General features: G+C 30.4%; 1 protein-coding gene across 2 annotated transcripts in view; it reads right to left on the bottom strand.

The window, feature by feature from the left end:
* Positions 1 to 612: 612 nt before the first annotated feature.
* The window catches only part of LOC145297692 (centrosomal protein CCDC61-like), a 60,281-nt gene continuing 42,791 nt past the window's right edge, over positions 613 to 18,102 (bottom strand). For both annotated transcript variants that reach the window (XM_080143891.1, XM_080143892.1), the window contains exons 12-16: positions 17,925 to 17,994; positions 12,606 to 12,669; positions 8,529 to 8,566; positions 5,444 to 5,490; positions 613 to 851 (exon numbers count right to left, since the gene is read on the bottom strand). In XM_080143891.1, coding sequence (XP_080000017.1) covers positions 745 to 851; positions 5,444 to 5,490; positions 8,529 to 8,566; positions 12,606 to 12,669; positions 17,925 to 17,994 — 326 coding nt within the window. In that variant the 3' untranslated portion in view covers positions 613 to 744. The remainder of the gene's footprint in view (positions 852 to 5,443; positions 5,491 to 8,528; positions 8,567 to 12,605; positions 12,670 to 17,924; positions 17,995 to 18,102) is intronic.

Here is an 18,102-nt window from a genome sequence, read left to right as displayed (position 1 = left end):
ATAAAATTTAAAAAAAAAATATGAGTAATATTTTAAAGATTAAAAAGTCAAAAGAATTTTATACGCATGTAGAATACAGACATGCTTTTTTTAGATAGTATTTTTTAGATAGTATTTTTTAAATAGTATTTTCGAGTTCAATTTATTTTTTTACAGCATCTTTTGTTTATTAACCTGTTAGATGAAAGTACAGAATGGTTGCAAAATACCCTCCCATCCTCATGTTAAGAATGGGTTTCTAATAACATTTTTCAGCATGGTTAGTAAACTGCAAAAATACTTTTCTTATGAACCAAACAGATTAATTTTTGATCTTAACCCCCGAAATAGTTGACAGTTCAAAACAGGATAAAAGCAGTTGTTATTTATTATACTGTATTTCTCAGTCACATAAAAACAACATGGCTGTCTTTTATGACATAAAATTAGGTCTGTAGAAGACAAAGATTTTAGTTAAACTCGAGTTAAAAAATCCCAGCGTTTAATGTGGCAGGAAATGCAGTAACTACTTTGTTTGAAAGTAACCATCACACCACCTCAACTAATTAACAATCAGTTGATAACCAACCAAATGGTGGATTTGGGCTGAAAATAAAAATGTTTTTAAATTCTCAAATTATAAAATGAATCTTGAACCATTTCTACATTTTATAAATGGTGGATATGTCAATCATATCTGAAAGTCAATGAGAATGGATTGTCAATGGATTGCTCTATGATTTTTTTTGTTTGTTTTAAAACATGTCAAGACAAACTGCTTTTCAGTAACTGTTTTTGAAGACGTTCAAGTTTGGCATCAATTTCTGCAATTTCTAATGACTGCTCAAGAATGTGTATTCCGCCATTGTCTCCTGCAGAAAAAAATAAATAAATAAAAACATACGTTGGATAAAATTACAAAATGAAGTCATACATAATAGAAACATGTTTGAAATTCCTCTTTTGTCTGAAAATTGAAATATCTATAAATGAAGAAAGAAAATCTATGTGTATCTGTTTGAAGTTCAGACAAAAATTTTATATCTTCACCTTGTGATAACTGTGGAATCAAGGAAAACAGTTTTTTTTTTTAAATATTTTTGCTTAATCTGGAAAGTTATTATCAGGGTAAATTTTTTAAATTAGGTTTATTGCCCAATTGCATTTTTTTATTATGTTATGCTACTATTGGTTGGAAAGGCCATCTTGAAAGGAACCAACCTAACCTAGATTTCCAGATAAAAGTTTCACTGACTATTTTTGTAAGCTATTTAAAGATCATTCTAGAAAAAACGATCAGATCCTCATTTTAACCCAACTGCTATAAATGGTTTCCTCAAGAAGAAAGACTTCAGCTTTGATGAGCTTCTGAGACTGATATTCAGACCTGAGACAGAAGACTTACACCAAACAGTTGCTAAGGTTATTGGGAAAATGATTGGATCATTTTACCGCTCCAAAAGGTATTTCACTCGTGACACAATCTTCTCCCTGGATTTTATGATGAAGTAATGTCGTTATGTATAGGGAATTGTTGATCAAAGCATTTTTTTTCTATTTTGACAGAGTACAAAACCAATTTTAATGTCTATTGGGTGATGTCCTATTCTCTTCCCTACAAACTTTTTCACAGAAATCAGTTTAATAGTTCAAACTAGTTGAGAGATTGATGCCAATATGTTGTCAATGATCTAATATTTAATCATAAAGTGTTGTGCTTCTTATTGGCAAGGAAAGGGACAGGTTTTCTCTATGTAAGTCAGTAAGCTGAGTAAATCTCCATCAGGAAAAGAAAACTGATCGTTTGTGGAAAGAGAAGGCTTTCTCTTTCTTCTGCTTAAAAATAATGTTGAATTTATTAACATTAAATAACATTAGAATTATAAATGTTCAATAAGGTTTAACATTTCAGGTGAAGGTGTTTATCAGCGACTTGGAGGAACAAAACTTTGTATTCTCAACTTCATCTAGAGAATTGAATAAATTTGGGAGCTGATAGAAATTGCATGTGATACTTTCACATTGCAAGCAGATACTTTCCAATGTGTCTATTCCCTTGTTTCATACGTAATGCCATCTTGCGCTGACTTTACCTAGGTCTGCAGGATGATCTTGTCTAAGATGATGCTACCTCTGTGGATTAAAGAAATGGTTCCATTTGAAGTTCCATGCAGATACCCGAGTTTGACAAGAAACACCCAAAGAAGGTCAAAGGTTACATTGGCTGAGAATGTTGTTCAGATAATTCAAATAAAATGTTGCTCTTTTATTCCAAATCAGTTCTAAATCCTTTTACTATGAACTATGAACATATCCAATTCATAGTAAAATGATTTATCAAGCCCCTTTAAGAATACTTAGTGATAGGTACTGTCTGGGAAGTATAAACTAAGAGGCAGTCAACTAGTGTTTATACAACATTCACAATTTTCAACATTCAAACGCTATGGATTATTTAATATCTGGGCCTGAATTGAGCATTTATTAGTTACTAGCGGGGGTGCTCGGCGTTGCCCGGGTGTTTGGAGATGTAAAAGAAAAGAAAAAAAAGCAGTAGTAGGCAGGCTCGAATCCATAACGCGAAAGCGGAAAAGAAGAAAGTAAAGCTGAGATCTTATCACTGTGCTAAGATGCAAAGTGAAAAGCGTTCAAATTTAGCGATATTAATCAAAACGTTCAGCTTTCCGCCGTTTCATTTATTTGTTTCTCCACGATGTTGGGGAAACCAAGCTCCCCTGAAAAAAAAGGAGAACTCTCAAATCAATAGCAATTGTCTGATATGAAGGGTTTTCCCCAACATTGATCAAACCTAATTGCTTTCAAGACATCCCGGCACGAAAGGCTGCTAACAGCTTTGCTTCGATAATTTTCACTTTATTTATATGAAAAAGATGAACAAACATACGAAAGGACGGAATAGCATGAATTTTATAAAAGCCGATGTAAATAAATGTAGATACAATGTCCGTTCGCAAACCATAAATATTATAATCTAGGGAGTACATAAAAAGTTGTAAAAAAAAATAGTAACCTTCTTGAGACCCCCCCCCCCAAAAAAAAAGCCTTTCTCAGGCATACAAACAAAACTTTTGGACAAACTCAATAACTTTGCCATCCAAATAAACTTCCTCCACATTGGAGTTCTCACAGCATTAACACAATATCAATATTCTATTATCAAAATTCTGATTAAAATCTGTTAAATATTTCATCCAATAGGTCTCAACAATGTCACCATAATTACATTTATTACTAATAATTCCATCTCATATGTTATACACTATTTCTGTAATTTATATTGATCTAGTAACTCACATCAAACCTATGTTACTCTGTAATAGTTATATTTAATAACAATTTATTTTCTTGTAATGTAAACAAATAAGGCTATATGGAGTGATTGATCTGTTTGTTAGTTTACTCGTTGTATAAACTCAGTCATGGACATACGTTTCTTTGAACTAACATCTATTTTCAACACAATATGGAGCAAGGGAGATTACTCTAAAGGAATAGACCTCTTATATTTCAAAACAAAGGGAGATAACTACTGACCAAGGAAATCGCTTTGCTTCATTGGATTACTTGTTCCATGTTCCTGAAAAAGTTAAGAGACTTATCACATCGACAAGCTGGAATTTATTACAACGTTTTACATTAACCCTTTTCGTAACAATTATTTCGCTATATTTCACTGTTCCATCCTGCTAAAATAAAGACTAAAATAAAGGGGATAAAAATATTTGTACACGTGAAAAAAAAAAAGTTATGAAAAATGTTTTCACGGCGACTAACCAATTCAGCTAAATTTTGAAGTTAAATAAATTCATTGAAAAAGTCCTTTAAAAAATAAATATTAGTTTTCTGAGTCTATTTCAAAGATAATTAGTAAAGTCCTAAGATATTAAATTAAATAATAATAATAATAATAATAATAATAATAAAAACGCCTTGTTTGTACAAAAAATAGCTTAATTAGCCCAAATAAGTGAGGAATTCTGCCCTTCGCAAAATCACAACAAACGGAAGTTTTGTAAACATGGATTATACAGAAGCCCAAAATTTCAGACAGTCGAAAGGCTGTCTGAAAATGACATCTTGTAGTTAAAAGGGAGGTACGAGGTGCTGGTTTTCTTTTTTCTCCAGACGTGCATCCATACATTCCTATCCTGAACGTTTGTATCATTTTTATCATTTTTTAACTTAATATTTTTCTATGTTCCTGTTTTTAAATTAAAATGTTTTCTGTTTATTTTTCAACATTATATAAAAATTATGTTATGCCAAAAGTTTCACATTCATGCGAGTGAGGAAAATATTAGAATCTTACATATAAAAATCATACGAAACCTGTAATTAAAAAAAAAAAAAATTTTTTTCAATTATAATTTTTTTGTGTGAAAGTATTAAATAAACAATGCTTAATTCAATGATAATATCGGTAATTTGAGAAATTCATTTTTCTTCGAGTTATATTGAATTCATTAATATGGAATTTAGGGGCTTTTTTTTTTTTGTAATGGTCCTGTGAAGATTAATTTTTAATTGTTTTTAAATTGTTTTTAATTGTTATAATTTATAATGCTTTATTTTCATAAAAAAAAAAAGCGAAAATAAATTCATGCATTCTTATTTTTTATTTTATTTTATTTTTTTTTTTACTACTGAAAACCATAACTTTAGTAAAGGTATTTTTTGTTTAAACAAAATAATATATTTCCACTAAGATTTAAATTAAAATAATGTGTCCATTATATTCCGTGACCATTATTTGATAAATGCTGAAAATTTTATTAAAATTATTTAATTTATTGATTTTTAATGATTTTTTTTTTTTTTTTTTTTTTTTTTTTGTTAAAAGTTTTATACATTTTGAGCATCGGCATTCATTTTGAGCAGAAATATTAAAAACTGTTAACCATGACTAGAAATTACATTATTTTTAATACTTCAATTAAATTTAGTAAAGTAGTAAACCCTAATTATTCTGCGTTATAAGCCTGTCTCTGCTCTATCGTTATTTTAATGGCAACTGCTTAGCTGAGCTCCAATCTATGGTCCACCCTTGCCAAACTTTCACAAAAAAAAAAAAAAAAAAAAAACATGCGACTAGCTACAACCTCTATAAACAATTTCCCCACTGCCTAAATCTAAATGCAAATTCTATAAACGAAGCTTTTTTCCTAGAACTGCCCACCTGTGAACACTGTTCCATTGGCCTGCTTTCCAGCCGACTACAATATGGTAGCCTTCTAATCTAATGTAAACAAGTTCTTAGTGAGCTGTCCCCTTAAATAATCAAATTCTACTCAATTTAAACCATTTATGATTACTGCACTACCACCTTTTATTCATTAACCTTTATCCTCAAGTGGTCTTTGGGCCTTGATAAGTGACTCCCTTGTAAAAAAAAAAACTTCCTATGGATGTTCTTCTAGTTAAGAAATAAAACCAAAATCCTTACCGCGATATTTGTGAATAGGTTTGTTATCTGTGGAAGAATTGCAAAGAGTCAAGAATTAAGGAAAAGAACTCAAAAAACAAATATTGCTGCAAAAAAAAAAAAATCAGGTCATATGCCGATAGAATTTTGGATTTGATATAGCATTATTAGCCAGTATTTGGTTGGTGCAGATCACAACAGTTTACAATGAGAGACGAGTAGATAGATAATTTAACAAATTGTTGATAAAAAACCAAATACATGAAAAATAAAAATTTTCAAACAGTGTGGTTAGGAATTTTGGAAATACAATTTCATGTTAGGACTTTGATAATGATGGAAGTCAATGGCCAATGATCTTTTAAATCAAATAAGGTTTTCAAAGTTATTAGAAATTTCATAAGCAAATAATACTTGCAAAAATATCTAAAGCAGAATACAAAAAACTGTAGAGGACACAAACGATTATCAAAAATATCGCTCATGAAATGTGAGGACACAAATGATTATCAAAAATATCGCTCATGAAATGTGAGGACTCAAATGATTATCAAAAATATCGCTCATGAAATGTGAGGACTCAAATGATTATCAAAAATATCGCTCATGAAATGTGACACAAATGATTATCAAAATTATCGCTCATGAAATGTGAGGACACAAACGATTATCAAAAATATCGCTCATGAAATGTGAGGACACAAACGATTATCAAAAATATCGCTCATGAAATGTGAGGACACAAACGATTATCAAAAATATCGCTCATGAAATGTGAGGACACAAATGATTATCAAAAATATCGCTCATGAAATGTGAGGACACAAACGATTATCAAAAATATCGCTCATGAAATGTGAGGACACAAACGATTATCAAAAATATCGCTCATGAAATGTGAGGACACAAACGATTATCAAAAATATCGCTCATGAAATGTGAGGACACAAACGATTATCAAAAATATCGCTCATGAAATGTGAGGACACAAACGATTATCAAAAATATCGCTCATGAAATGTGAGGACACAAACGATTATCAAAAATATCGCTCATGAAATGTGAGGACACAAACGATTATCAAAAATATCGCTCATGAAATGTGAGGACACAAACGATTATCAAAAATATCGCTCATGAAATGTGAGGACACAAACGATTATCAAAAATATCGCTCATGAAATGTGAGGACACAAACGATTATCAAAAATATCGCTCATGAAATGTGAGGACACAAACGATTATCAAAAATATCGCTCATGAAATGTGAGGACACAAACGATTATCAAAAATATCGCTCATGAAATGTGAGGACACAAACGATTATCAAAAATATCGCTCATGAAATGTGAGGACACAAACGATTATCAAAAATATCGCTCATGAAATGTGAGGACACAAATGATTATCAAAAATATCGCTCATGAAATGTGAGGACAAAAGAACAATATAAGGGAAAGGAGAGTTTCAAAACTACAAAAAAAAAATAAAATAAAAATAAAACCAAGGTTTACTTTCTACTCTTCTTATAATAACTAATATTGTGTAAATCTAGCACCTCCAAATAGCAGTCTTTCTCTCTTTTGTTCTTGAGGTGCCAAATCAAATAAAATCATCAGTGCTTGTTAAGATAGTCGACAGATCAATTTTTTTTAATGTGATTTTAAGCAATAACAGTGCTTATGTTGAAAATAGTAATATATACAAAAATTACAAAAATTCATTGAGTAGAAAATTATTTATAGTTAAGTAATTTTTACAGAAAATTGGACAAAATTGCATTTTGCTGAGATGTGAACACCTTGAAGATTGTGAATATAAGGGACATATCTCTTTTTTTGCTACTTTAGTGGCTTCCAACATATTGCCCATTTTTTTTATCCTAAAATCACAATAGCAGTTCTACTTAATGAGTTTTCATAATTTTTGGATATATTACTATTTTCGATATGACAATTAGGTAAGTACTGTTGCTTTTAAAAAAAAATCGATCTGCTGACTGTCGTAACAAGCACCAAATCATCTTTCAAAGTTAAAAAAAAATCTAAAAGTTAATTCCACAGTATAAATTTTTCACCCTTTTTATATCTATTTTTTAATCCTATTTGTATATCCTACTTTTAGTGGTTTTCACTTACTTTCATTCAATATCATCTGCAGATGACATTTTTTATGGTAAAATATTTGACAGTTGATGGACCAACTGAACCCATGATACTGCATACACAGAGGTCACACAAAATAATTGCAAAAAGTGTTGATTAAATTCAGTAGAATTACTTTAGTAGTCGACCGATTTCTTCTCACAATGCAGCTCATCTATGTCAGTAAGTTTATAAATATACCTTCAATATATATGTTATTCACAGAAAGCTGTTTAGCCATATCACAGTTATTTAGTATAGCTAGATATGGTGAGTGTTTTCAAGCAGAGACTCAAAACCTGACCTCTTGGAAAGCAGTCAGAGTTAAAAAATGCACTATCTTTCAGAAATTGCGTGGTTATAGTCAGCTAACATACTTCCTAATTTTCAGCGTAGCACTACCGGAAGCAATGACAAGGCAAATCAGTTTATTTGCTTTTTTTTTCTTTCATGCCTATAAATTATTTGTTATTTTGATTTCAATAATTTTATTTTTATACTTTCATAAACATATTTATTATATAAATTAAAAAGATACTTATTTTTTTAAATTAAAAAAACAACTTATTTTTATAATTTTATAAGCATATTTCTTATCAAATTTCAAATAAAATAACTTTTTTTTTTATTTCGTTATTAAAAGTGCAAATAAAGACTAATTGTGTTACTTTTATCTGTTATAATTTTGTTAATTTTTATTGTTAACTTTACAATAATGTCCTTTTCTATTTTATTTCAATAAATTGCTTCACAATAGAAATACCGAAGAACAATAAAAACGAAGGAACTGATTTGCCTTGTCACTGCTTCCAATAGCACTCTGCAAATAATTAGGAAGTACGTTAGCTGACTATAAATCAGTTTTTATTGGTTTCAGATACGGTTATTGTCATTTTGATATTGAGATATTATTTATGAAATTCAGCTTTGCCATTATCAAAACATTGACCATAAAAGGATATTATTTCTTGGAGGCCGTGTTTTTGTAGACATTTTTTTCCTGCAAAAGAAAGAAAATTAGGGATGAGAAAACAATGTTGAGTATTAGTTCATACAATTTAAAAGAAAAAAAAAATAGAGCATCAAATCCAAAGGAAAACGAATTTTAAAGTAGAGTTATTTCCCTTAGATTTTTTTTATTGATTACCATGTAAAAAAATAAAAAACGGACAAGGGACAAATATAATCTGTGAGGGTGTATTGAACATGAAAACTTAAAAAAAAAAAATACATGCAGGTTTTGTGCCATTGATCAGAAAAAAAGGGAGCGACTCGCCCAAGTAGATATGGCTTGACAGACCAAAATATGTAAGTGTTTCTGAGAATCTTAGGGATGGGAGTGGAGGTTGTATAAATGCAAATCCTCTACTCTATAATAAAGAGCACTGTGCACTTGTGTGTGCCTGTCCCATCACACTGCACTTAGTAAGTCTGGACGAAGTAGTTTCAAGTACTTAAGGGAATTAAGAAATAAAAATAGAAAGTTAGACACTGTCTGGCATTCAATCTCTATTTCCATAATGAGATGTGTCTTTTTCCTTTATTTCTAAATTGGGGTTTTCTTTCTTATTTCTTTTTTAGCTTCAGTAAATCAGATCTTATATGAATATCAGTACAAACACTAGTGAAAGTTTGTTTTTTTGTCATTTTTGGCAGAAGGTATACACTCATTTTGGAAACAGTTTAACAGTGAAAGTCACGCTTGGAGACACAATAAATTGGACAGTTTAATGAGAGAGGTGACTTTGGCTTTTCGAGTTGTTCATAAGACATGTTTATGCAACAGTTTCGTTATAAAAAAATGAATTTCGTTATAGACCAATGAATTTCGTTATAGACCAATGAATTTCGTTACAGACCAATGAATTTCGTTACAGACCAATGAATTTCGTTATAGACCAATGAATTTCGTTATAGACCAATGAATTTCGTTACAGACCAATGAATTTCGTTACAGACCAATGAATTTTGTTACAGACCAATGAATTTCGTTACAAACCAATGAATTTCATTATAAACCAATGAATTTCATTATAAACCAATGAATTTCATTATAAACCAATGAATTTCGTTATAGACCAATGAATTTCGTTACAGACCAATGAATTTCGTTACAGACCAATGAATTTCGTTACAGACCAATGAATTTCGTTATAGACCAATGAATTTCGTTATAAACCAATGAATTTCATTATAAACCAATAAATTTCGTTATAGACCAATGAATTTCGTTACAGACCAATGAATTTCGTTACAGACCAATGAATTTTGTTACAGATCAATGAATTTCGTTATAAACCAATGAATTTCATTATAAACCAATGAATTTCATTATAGACCAATGAATTTTATTATAAACCAATGAATTCTACAGCACACATTGCAACCTACCATGTAGGTTTAAAATTTGTTTTTGTCGTTACGATCAGCACTAAAAAAAGATGACTCATGGCATGTTATTGCATCGTACACAGGAACACAAGAAGGACCAAAGCAATAATAAGGAACTATTTTTCCTATTAATATCACTAAAAAGAAATAATAGTTTATGTTTTTTATAAAATTGATTTGAATTACAATTTTTTATAAGAACATGATCAATCTGCAGAAATCGGTTATGGTAAAAGAATTAAATACTGGGGTTGTAGCAGTAATGCTATGATGCATGAACAATGTAAAAAGAACAAAAAAAAGTGTTTTACTTTATATATTAGATAATGAAACAAAAAGGGTTTGAACACAAATTATTTCCCTTGTGCAGTTGCATCATTTTTATTCAAACTATTCTTTACTGTTGCTATTTTCAGGTATTAGGTTTGCAAAAAATGTTTTTTTTTTTATATAAGTTGGACATAAAAAAAACATTATTTTTGCACCAACCTAATATGTGTTGACCAATGCACTCTCTGCCCTTCTTAAGGGATATTTTTCTCGGATTTATTATCCTTGATTATTTATGCATTGTGTTATCCAAAAAGAGAAAAATAGAAAATATTATAAATAATCACTTCTTCATCTCTTAACTGTTATATAGTTTTTATTTACTTGTTCTTTTTCACTGGGTTTTATACACTCTCTCCTCCTTCCTATAATTCCCCCCTTTTCCAATCCACTTGCATCTATCTTAATAGCGTCTTCATAAGGGAAGGCTATTTTTATCATTAAAATTTCTTCTATGTTATTTTCATTCATTTAAACCACAGTGTACATTGGATTTTAATACAGAGGAAAAGCATTAGCTTATACAATACACAAATAATGTTTGATACAGGGGAAAATATCATGGATGAACTATACTTGTTATAAACAGTTCCCATAAGTAATCAAACTTGATTGGTTCAAGTAATCATTTTCAATTCTCTCATTAGTTTCTTCGTTGTTCGTAGCGGAACTTAACACTCCATTGGTTCTACTGAGGTTACAAAATAAGATGTGCACAAGAACCACCGTCATTCGAACCGGGAATCTGTCCAGTACAAAGAAAAGAAAAAAGATATGCAAATTGTGGTTCTGTCGTAATTTAAAGTCTCCATATAAGGACATTGTTTTGTGCAAGAGCGATGGAACATAATTGTGATTTTGTGAATAAGAAGAAGAGAAGGGAAGAGAAGATTGCTTTGCTTATTCAGAGTTATTTTTTGTACATGTCAGTGGGAAGAAAAAGAACGACGGATTTTTTTTTTTGTGCACAAAACAGTATCCGCCAATTAAAAACCTCAATTTCAACTCTTCATCATTCAAGTGACCATCTATTCATTTCATTAATCTTCATCCTTGAATGCATTTTGGCATTGATAAGTAGTGCTTAAGTAATGATGCTAGACATCTAGGTGGACAAAGAAATCATTTCAACAAAAGGGCATACATGGCGACAATTGTAAGAAACAACAAAATAATTATCAAATGTACTAAAAAGTGATTTGAATAAAAATTATGAACTTGATATCTTGCTTAATATCTAGGTCGTATATACCAAAAAATCATTTTGATAATATGAAACACCTGACCAAATGCAAGAACAATAGAATAATTATCAAATGTACTAAAAGGTCAATTGAATAAAATTTATAAACTTGCCAAACAGCAACAAACTTAATCAATTGTCAAAAAGAAGGTCATTTTTGGCAAAAAGTTACACATGTATAATCAAAGTCAGGCCAATCCAGTGAAATGACATATAGCCAAATAAAACACTCTTGGAGTGTGGATACAGTGTGCAAATACCACCCCAAATGGGTGTTTCAGGTGGTCACAAATGGTTATATAATAATTGAAAAGGATATCATTGTTGGTTGACGTTTTGGTCCTAAGAAAATCGTTAACCGTTGAATTCCCATATGTGTATCTCCCTCTTAACAATCAACCTTCTATAACCGTCATCAGCAATAAAAGATATATTGTTATATTTTCATATATCTGTGTATTGCCATTCTTTTAAACACAGCAGGAATACAACAATAATTTTAAAAAACTCCTGAAAAAGGCAGAAGGACACATCAGCTGAAACAAAATATGAATCCATATAATGAGAAGAATTCAAATAAAAACAAAGCAAACTGTGTATTTTAAATGTTTGGTCCAAGCGTAGATTTGGAATCTCATTTACACCAAAAAATGGAAAGGAATGGATTTAGCATGACACCTTATTTGATGTCACTAAAAAAAAAAAAAAAAAAAAATCGAAATGGAATTGCTCTCAGAAAAACACTTTTTTCTATTAAAATATCTAAAGAACACAAGAAAAGCTGGTTGTATAAACAGTTATCATCAGCATCATTGTCATCATCATATTCAGTTGTCATATGTTAGACGGCTTTTAGAAATTGACTTCCAAACTAACCTCTCTTGCCGGGTCTTTATTTATCCCTCTTTCTCTCAAATCCATCTTTATCACTGCCTTCCATGTTTTCTTTAGCCTTCCTCTGTCAACTGACCCTACTACCTTCACTGTTCTACAACTAATAACCTATTCTTTCAATGTGACGAAACCATCAAAGTAGACTTAAAGAAATGGAAGAAAATCAAAAATAAATACTTACAACTTCGGGACTGGAATCATAAACATATTTTGGTTCTGATCGCGCTTTCAGATTATTCGGATGTCTAAAAAAAAAAAAGAAAAAAAAAAGAAAAAGACATTGAAAAAAAGAATTATAACCTCAATATGAATATATTGTTAAATATTATCCAACTGACATTGTTTCATATGTAAACATAATCATAAGTCACTATCTGAAAGCTATCCAACACATGCCAGCCATGTAAAATGGATGTTAAATGGAATATGATCCTATATGTATCTTGAAAAGTCTAAGCTCTAACTGAAAACTAATTTCAAATCTTATCTATGTTTCATGAATAACCTAGGCTGGAGAAAGCCAGCCTAGGTTATTTATGTGCTAACAGTGAAAAATTACATCCCGGGATAACAAAAGAAAAAACACATCTGCTTATGCAAAAGAAAAAATATTTATATATATATATTATATTTCTCTTCATTTGTGTGTGTGTCTGTCCATTCCACTTTATCTTGTAAACTACTGGGCTGAAATTTGGTATGGAACTTTGTTATAACAAAGTGCAGTGAACTAAGTATTATGGTATCTGTTTCGTACACAGTTAGGGATTAATAAGAATTAGTATTAATGCAAAAATGAGCACAAAACTTAATAATATTCAATCAAACTTAATAATATTCAATCATCAATTTTGCACAAGGCACTCATTGTAAGCTGCAACTTTTGCTCATTTAAACAGGATTTTTCCATACTGAAAAATTATTTTGAAAAAACCAAGCACCTGACTAAATGCAAGAAGAATAATATAATTATTAAATGTACCAAAAAGTCAGTTGAATAAAAATAAAAGGAGTGTTTCAAAAGTAATGCTTCCTATTATTTTATTTCACCCGAATGGATCAGATGGAATTGTAAATTGCATTGTTATGATGACTGAACTTATGCATTCACGACCTGAAAGTTTCATTTCTCTGTTGTAGATATTGATGGTGTGAAACTAAGAAAGAAGCCCGTCATGGACGTGCATCAAGAAGCAAAGATGCATCATTGGATTCCTGGCCAAAGTGCATTCAGAATGGTGATAACTATGTAGAAAAAATAAATTCTGGAGCACAAAAGGTCACTCATTTTAATGATACCACTCCTACCTTCATAGCTTTTCAACTTTTGAGCTTAAAAAAATAGGTTTACTTTTGGAACTACCTTTGTATAGATATATATATATATATATATATATATATATAGATGTTGTTTTGTTTTGGTTTTAGTGATATGTTTTGAATGAATTCAATTAATTAATTCAAAACATATCGCTAAAACCAAAACAAAACAACATCTAAGTAAATCGCGATATATCCAGACAGTCGGCGAGATGGTCCAGGGGTAAGGGTTTAGGCTCATTACCGTTGGGTCCCGATTTCGAATCTCGCTAGATACAGCCACTCTGATGAGTCGTAGACGACGAAACACGTGTCAGTGGATAATTACATTTTAAAAATAATATATATATATATGTGTGTGTGTGTGTTATATAAACTGATTTCTAGAAACAAAATACAACAGAAAATAGAATTTTGTGAAGAATTATTCTAAAACATTTCAATTATTCTCACTGATTTTATTGTCTGATGTGCAGAGCTAAACAACGCACAAGTGCAGCTTACCTTGCAGTTGATCTCTGGCAACTCTTGCATGAGAGCCAGGCAAAACTATATTCATTCTTCCTCCAGTCTTTGGTGGAAAGAATGCTGACAACTTAAAGCAGTGATAACGGCTAAAGGGGCTAATCTTAACAAATCAAAATTTTTCTTTTGTATTTTTATACTCAGAAAAACTTGTGTTTACTATAGAAATAAAACCATTAACTTGTTCTATTAAAAATAACATTTTTAAACTCAAAAATAAGTTTTTAGATTGGTATTTCTTGTATATAAGTAAATGACAGTATGCTAAATTCTAGTGATCAAATCTTAATTATTTTCTTACCAAAATTCAAAACAATCCTGTATAACTTTACGATAGTTTTGGGCCTACATAATCAACCTGGAATGAACCTGGAATTTCTAGGATCTTTCATCCATGCAGCTTATCAAAAAACTAAAGATTGGCCCCAGAAAAAAAAAAAACTCACAAGCAAAAATGCACAAAATTTTAGACTTGCATCTTACATATGAGGGGGCATTTCAAAAGTAATGCTCCCTATTATTTTATTCCGCCCGAATGGATCAGATGGGATTGCAGATTGCATTATTGTGATGACTGAACTTCGGTATTCATAACCTAAAAGTTTTATTTCTCTGTTGCAGATATTGATGGTGCAAGACTAAAAAAGCAAACTGTTATAGGTATGCATCAGAAGCAGAGATGCATCGTTGAATTCCTGGAAAAAGTGCATTGAGAATGGTGGTGACTATGTAGAAAAAAAATTCTGGAGCAAAAAAGGTTGCTGTTTTTAATGGTACCATTCCCATCTTTGTAGCTCTTCAACTTTTGGAGTTAAAAAATATAGGTTTTACCTTTGAAACTACTCTTGTCTTTAAGGAAGCAAGGATTTTTCCTGTAGTCAGTTGGCCATATTTTATCTATAATTTATTCTGATGAGCTGCATAGATGGAAAGATCCTGGAAAATGTTTATTCTTGGTTGTTTATGTATGTGCAAAACGGCCGGCAAGTTGCACTGAATTGCTTTAAATTTTGATGAAGAAAAACAGAACAATGATTTGGTCACTGGAATTTAGGGTATTATTGTTTATTTATATATATATTATTTATATATTATTTATACATTATTATATATATTATTTATATATATGCTCTATTGTTAAATGTTAGCATTCATCAAGCGTTTACCTTGAATAGTTTTGGTCAATTTAAAAAGATACATATACAAATATGTTTTTTATACTACAAAACTAAACCAACCATTATGACTTTTGAAATAAATATTCTTTGCAACACAGTTGAGTAACATTCACACTTTTTTTGTAAACTTCATTTAAGAGGTGCATCCATTCAAACTTGTGCACTCAAAAATGCTTAAAATATTTAATAGAGGAAAGAATTGCTCAATCTTAAATTTTGAGTTATATTGATTAATACATTAATAAAAGGATTGGTTAGCATGCGTGTCAATATGTTATGTGCTTGGTAAAATAATAAACTATTGAACTTATCATGAATTATGGAATATGTACTTCAGACAATGTAACGTAACCACATTACTTTCTTTTGGAGATCTCACCAGTTAGCGGATGCCACTAAAATGACACTCCAAAGACAGCAAAAAACATTAAACTTTAAAAGCAATAATATATTAATTGCTTACACCTATACGGAGACAGGTATTCATTTATAAATAGTATAATCTGTTTTTGAAGTGACCAATGAGCTCAATTATGTATGTCAGAAAATATATTTTTATTTCAAATAACATTAAATATTAATTCAATCATCCAACAATACTTGTGGTTACATTAAAAACACTAAAAATCTAGACTGTGGGGCTAAAATGTAGCCAGCGTAACTACTCTTCAGTTGACGATTTGAAAGCGACTATCAAATACCTGAAAGCGACTATTTAGCAAGTGTTAAATAGCCACTTTTAAGCTATCAACTAAGGAGCAGTTACACTTGTTTTAGCCCTATAGGCTTGATTTTGCACATTTCCATAAAATCGCAGGTAGCCATGGTCAATAAAACTAATGCATAATGTTATTTGAAATTTAATATATATAAGACCTACCATATCCAGGTTTAAAGTCACCTTGTCCAAAAAATGCAGACAGTATAGAGACGCAATATCTTTTGTCTTTTTATATAGTTTTCTCCAAACTATTGTTCTCATCTGGAGTGTCATTTTCACAATGTTTCAGTTTATGTAACTTCCGACCTTCTTCAGCTGTATCTTGTTGGACTCAAATGTTTCTGTCGAACTCAGGAACTTTGAACGGAACTCTTTATTTACTTCACATGGGTAGTATGCTCTCATTCTGTCAGTCATGACTGGATAGATGTTCTAAGTAATTCACAATTGTATTTTTTCGCTCGCTACACTGAGAATTGAACCTTCAACATTCAGGAGAATATCACATTGACTTTTCCAAGTACTCTAACCACTGCACCATGGGTTCTTGTGGACAGTTTTAGTATGAATTTTGGGAGGATTCTTAAACCTATTTTTATTTTTAGTTATAAATATCAATATTTATTACTAATTATTATTGTTGGTGTTTTCGCTGTGAAAATGACACTCAAGATGAAAACAGTAGTCCGAAGATTCTAAATAATATGAATAACCAATTCTCATCTCCAAAATTCAGAAAAGTTTTCTCAACTTGGTTATTTTTTTTAACCAATAAACTGATTGATTTATATATGCGTATATGTATAATTGTCAATTATCTATATAATATTCTGCTTGCTCCTTCCTTAGTTAGTCAGTATCTTATGCTTTGAAAAAGGCCAAATACAACTTTTGAAGGTCAAAGTGTTTGTAAAAAAGACCAAATTTGTAAAATTTGGCTTTAAAAAGGTTAATCTGGCAATCCTGGACAAGAATAGGAGTGATCTCCCTTTGTAGCCTAGTTTTCGAATATCATTATAACATTATATATCATCATTGTTGTAACTGTGAGAAAGAACTCAGCAATTTTGACGTATAGTGGTTCTTCAAAGAAAAAAAAATCAGCAAAACATTACATAAAAAAGGGAACTTTTGAAAGAAACAGGGAAAAAAAGAACATTTTCTACCAAAATGTGTTGGACTAAAGGAGTAAAATTAAAGATTGCCACTTACTTACTCTTATTTCATTATTTGTATTGAACTATATAGCACACTATTACTTTCTAAGTATTTATATGTACTTAATTATTTATCTCATTGGATTAGTTTTTTTTATTATTTAAAATACTATCAACACTATTTTCATAGAAATGTTAATAAACTCATATTTGCTGTGGGTAATTGGTTTTCCTGTCCAAAAAACTAAAACAGAAAAATATCAGCTTCATCAAAACATTTGTTGATTCAATATATTTCTCATTCCCTGGAATTTCCACGGGTCCTACTAATAAAGTAATATTGTAATAATTGTCAATTATATTCAATTTACAATAAAAAAGCATGTTAATTAGAATTGATTGAAACCACCTTCAGCTAACCGATAAAACTATCTACTCACCTATGATGCCGTTAGCAGACACTCTCAGAACATGATTCTGCTGTCAATCATACCTAATAACTTCTTGCATATGACAAATAATTTTTAAAGCATCATAAGTAATATTTAACATGATCATTTTACCAATCAAATGGTTGTAGGAAGAATTCAAAGACTTACTTTATTTTGTAAAAGGACGAAACTGAGCCCTCGGATACATTCCCTTCACTCGAGTCAGCGTAGCTTTCAACTGCAAAATATAAAAAAGAAGAAATACAAAAAATCAGACAAGATTTTATTGATCATCAATTTGTTGAATGGCTTTTAGAAATTGAGTCCCAAACTAACCCATCTTTAG

Source organism: Euprymna scolopes, chromosome 18 (assembly GCF_053919585.1).
Source record: "Euprymna scolopes isolate OS-2025 chromosome 18, ASM5391958v1, whole genome shotgun sequence".
Lineage (NCBI taxonomy): Eukaryota > Metazoa > Mollusca > Cephalopoda > Sepiida > Sepiolidae > Euprymna > Euprymna scolopes.
Note: the sequence above shows the minus strand (reverse complement) of the source record. Positions and strands in the feature narration are given on the sequence as shown.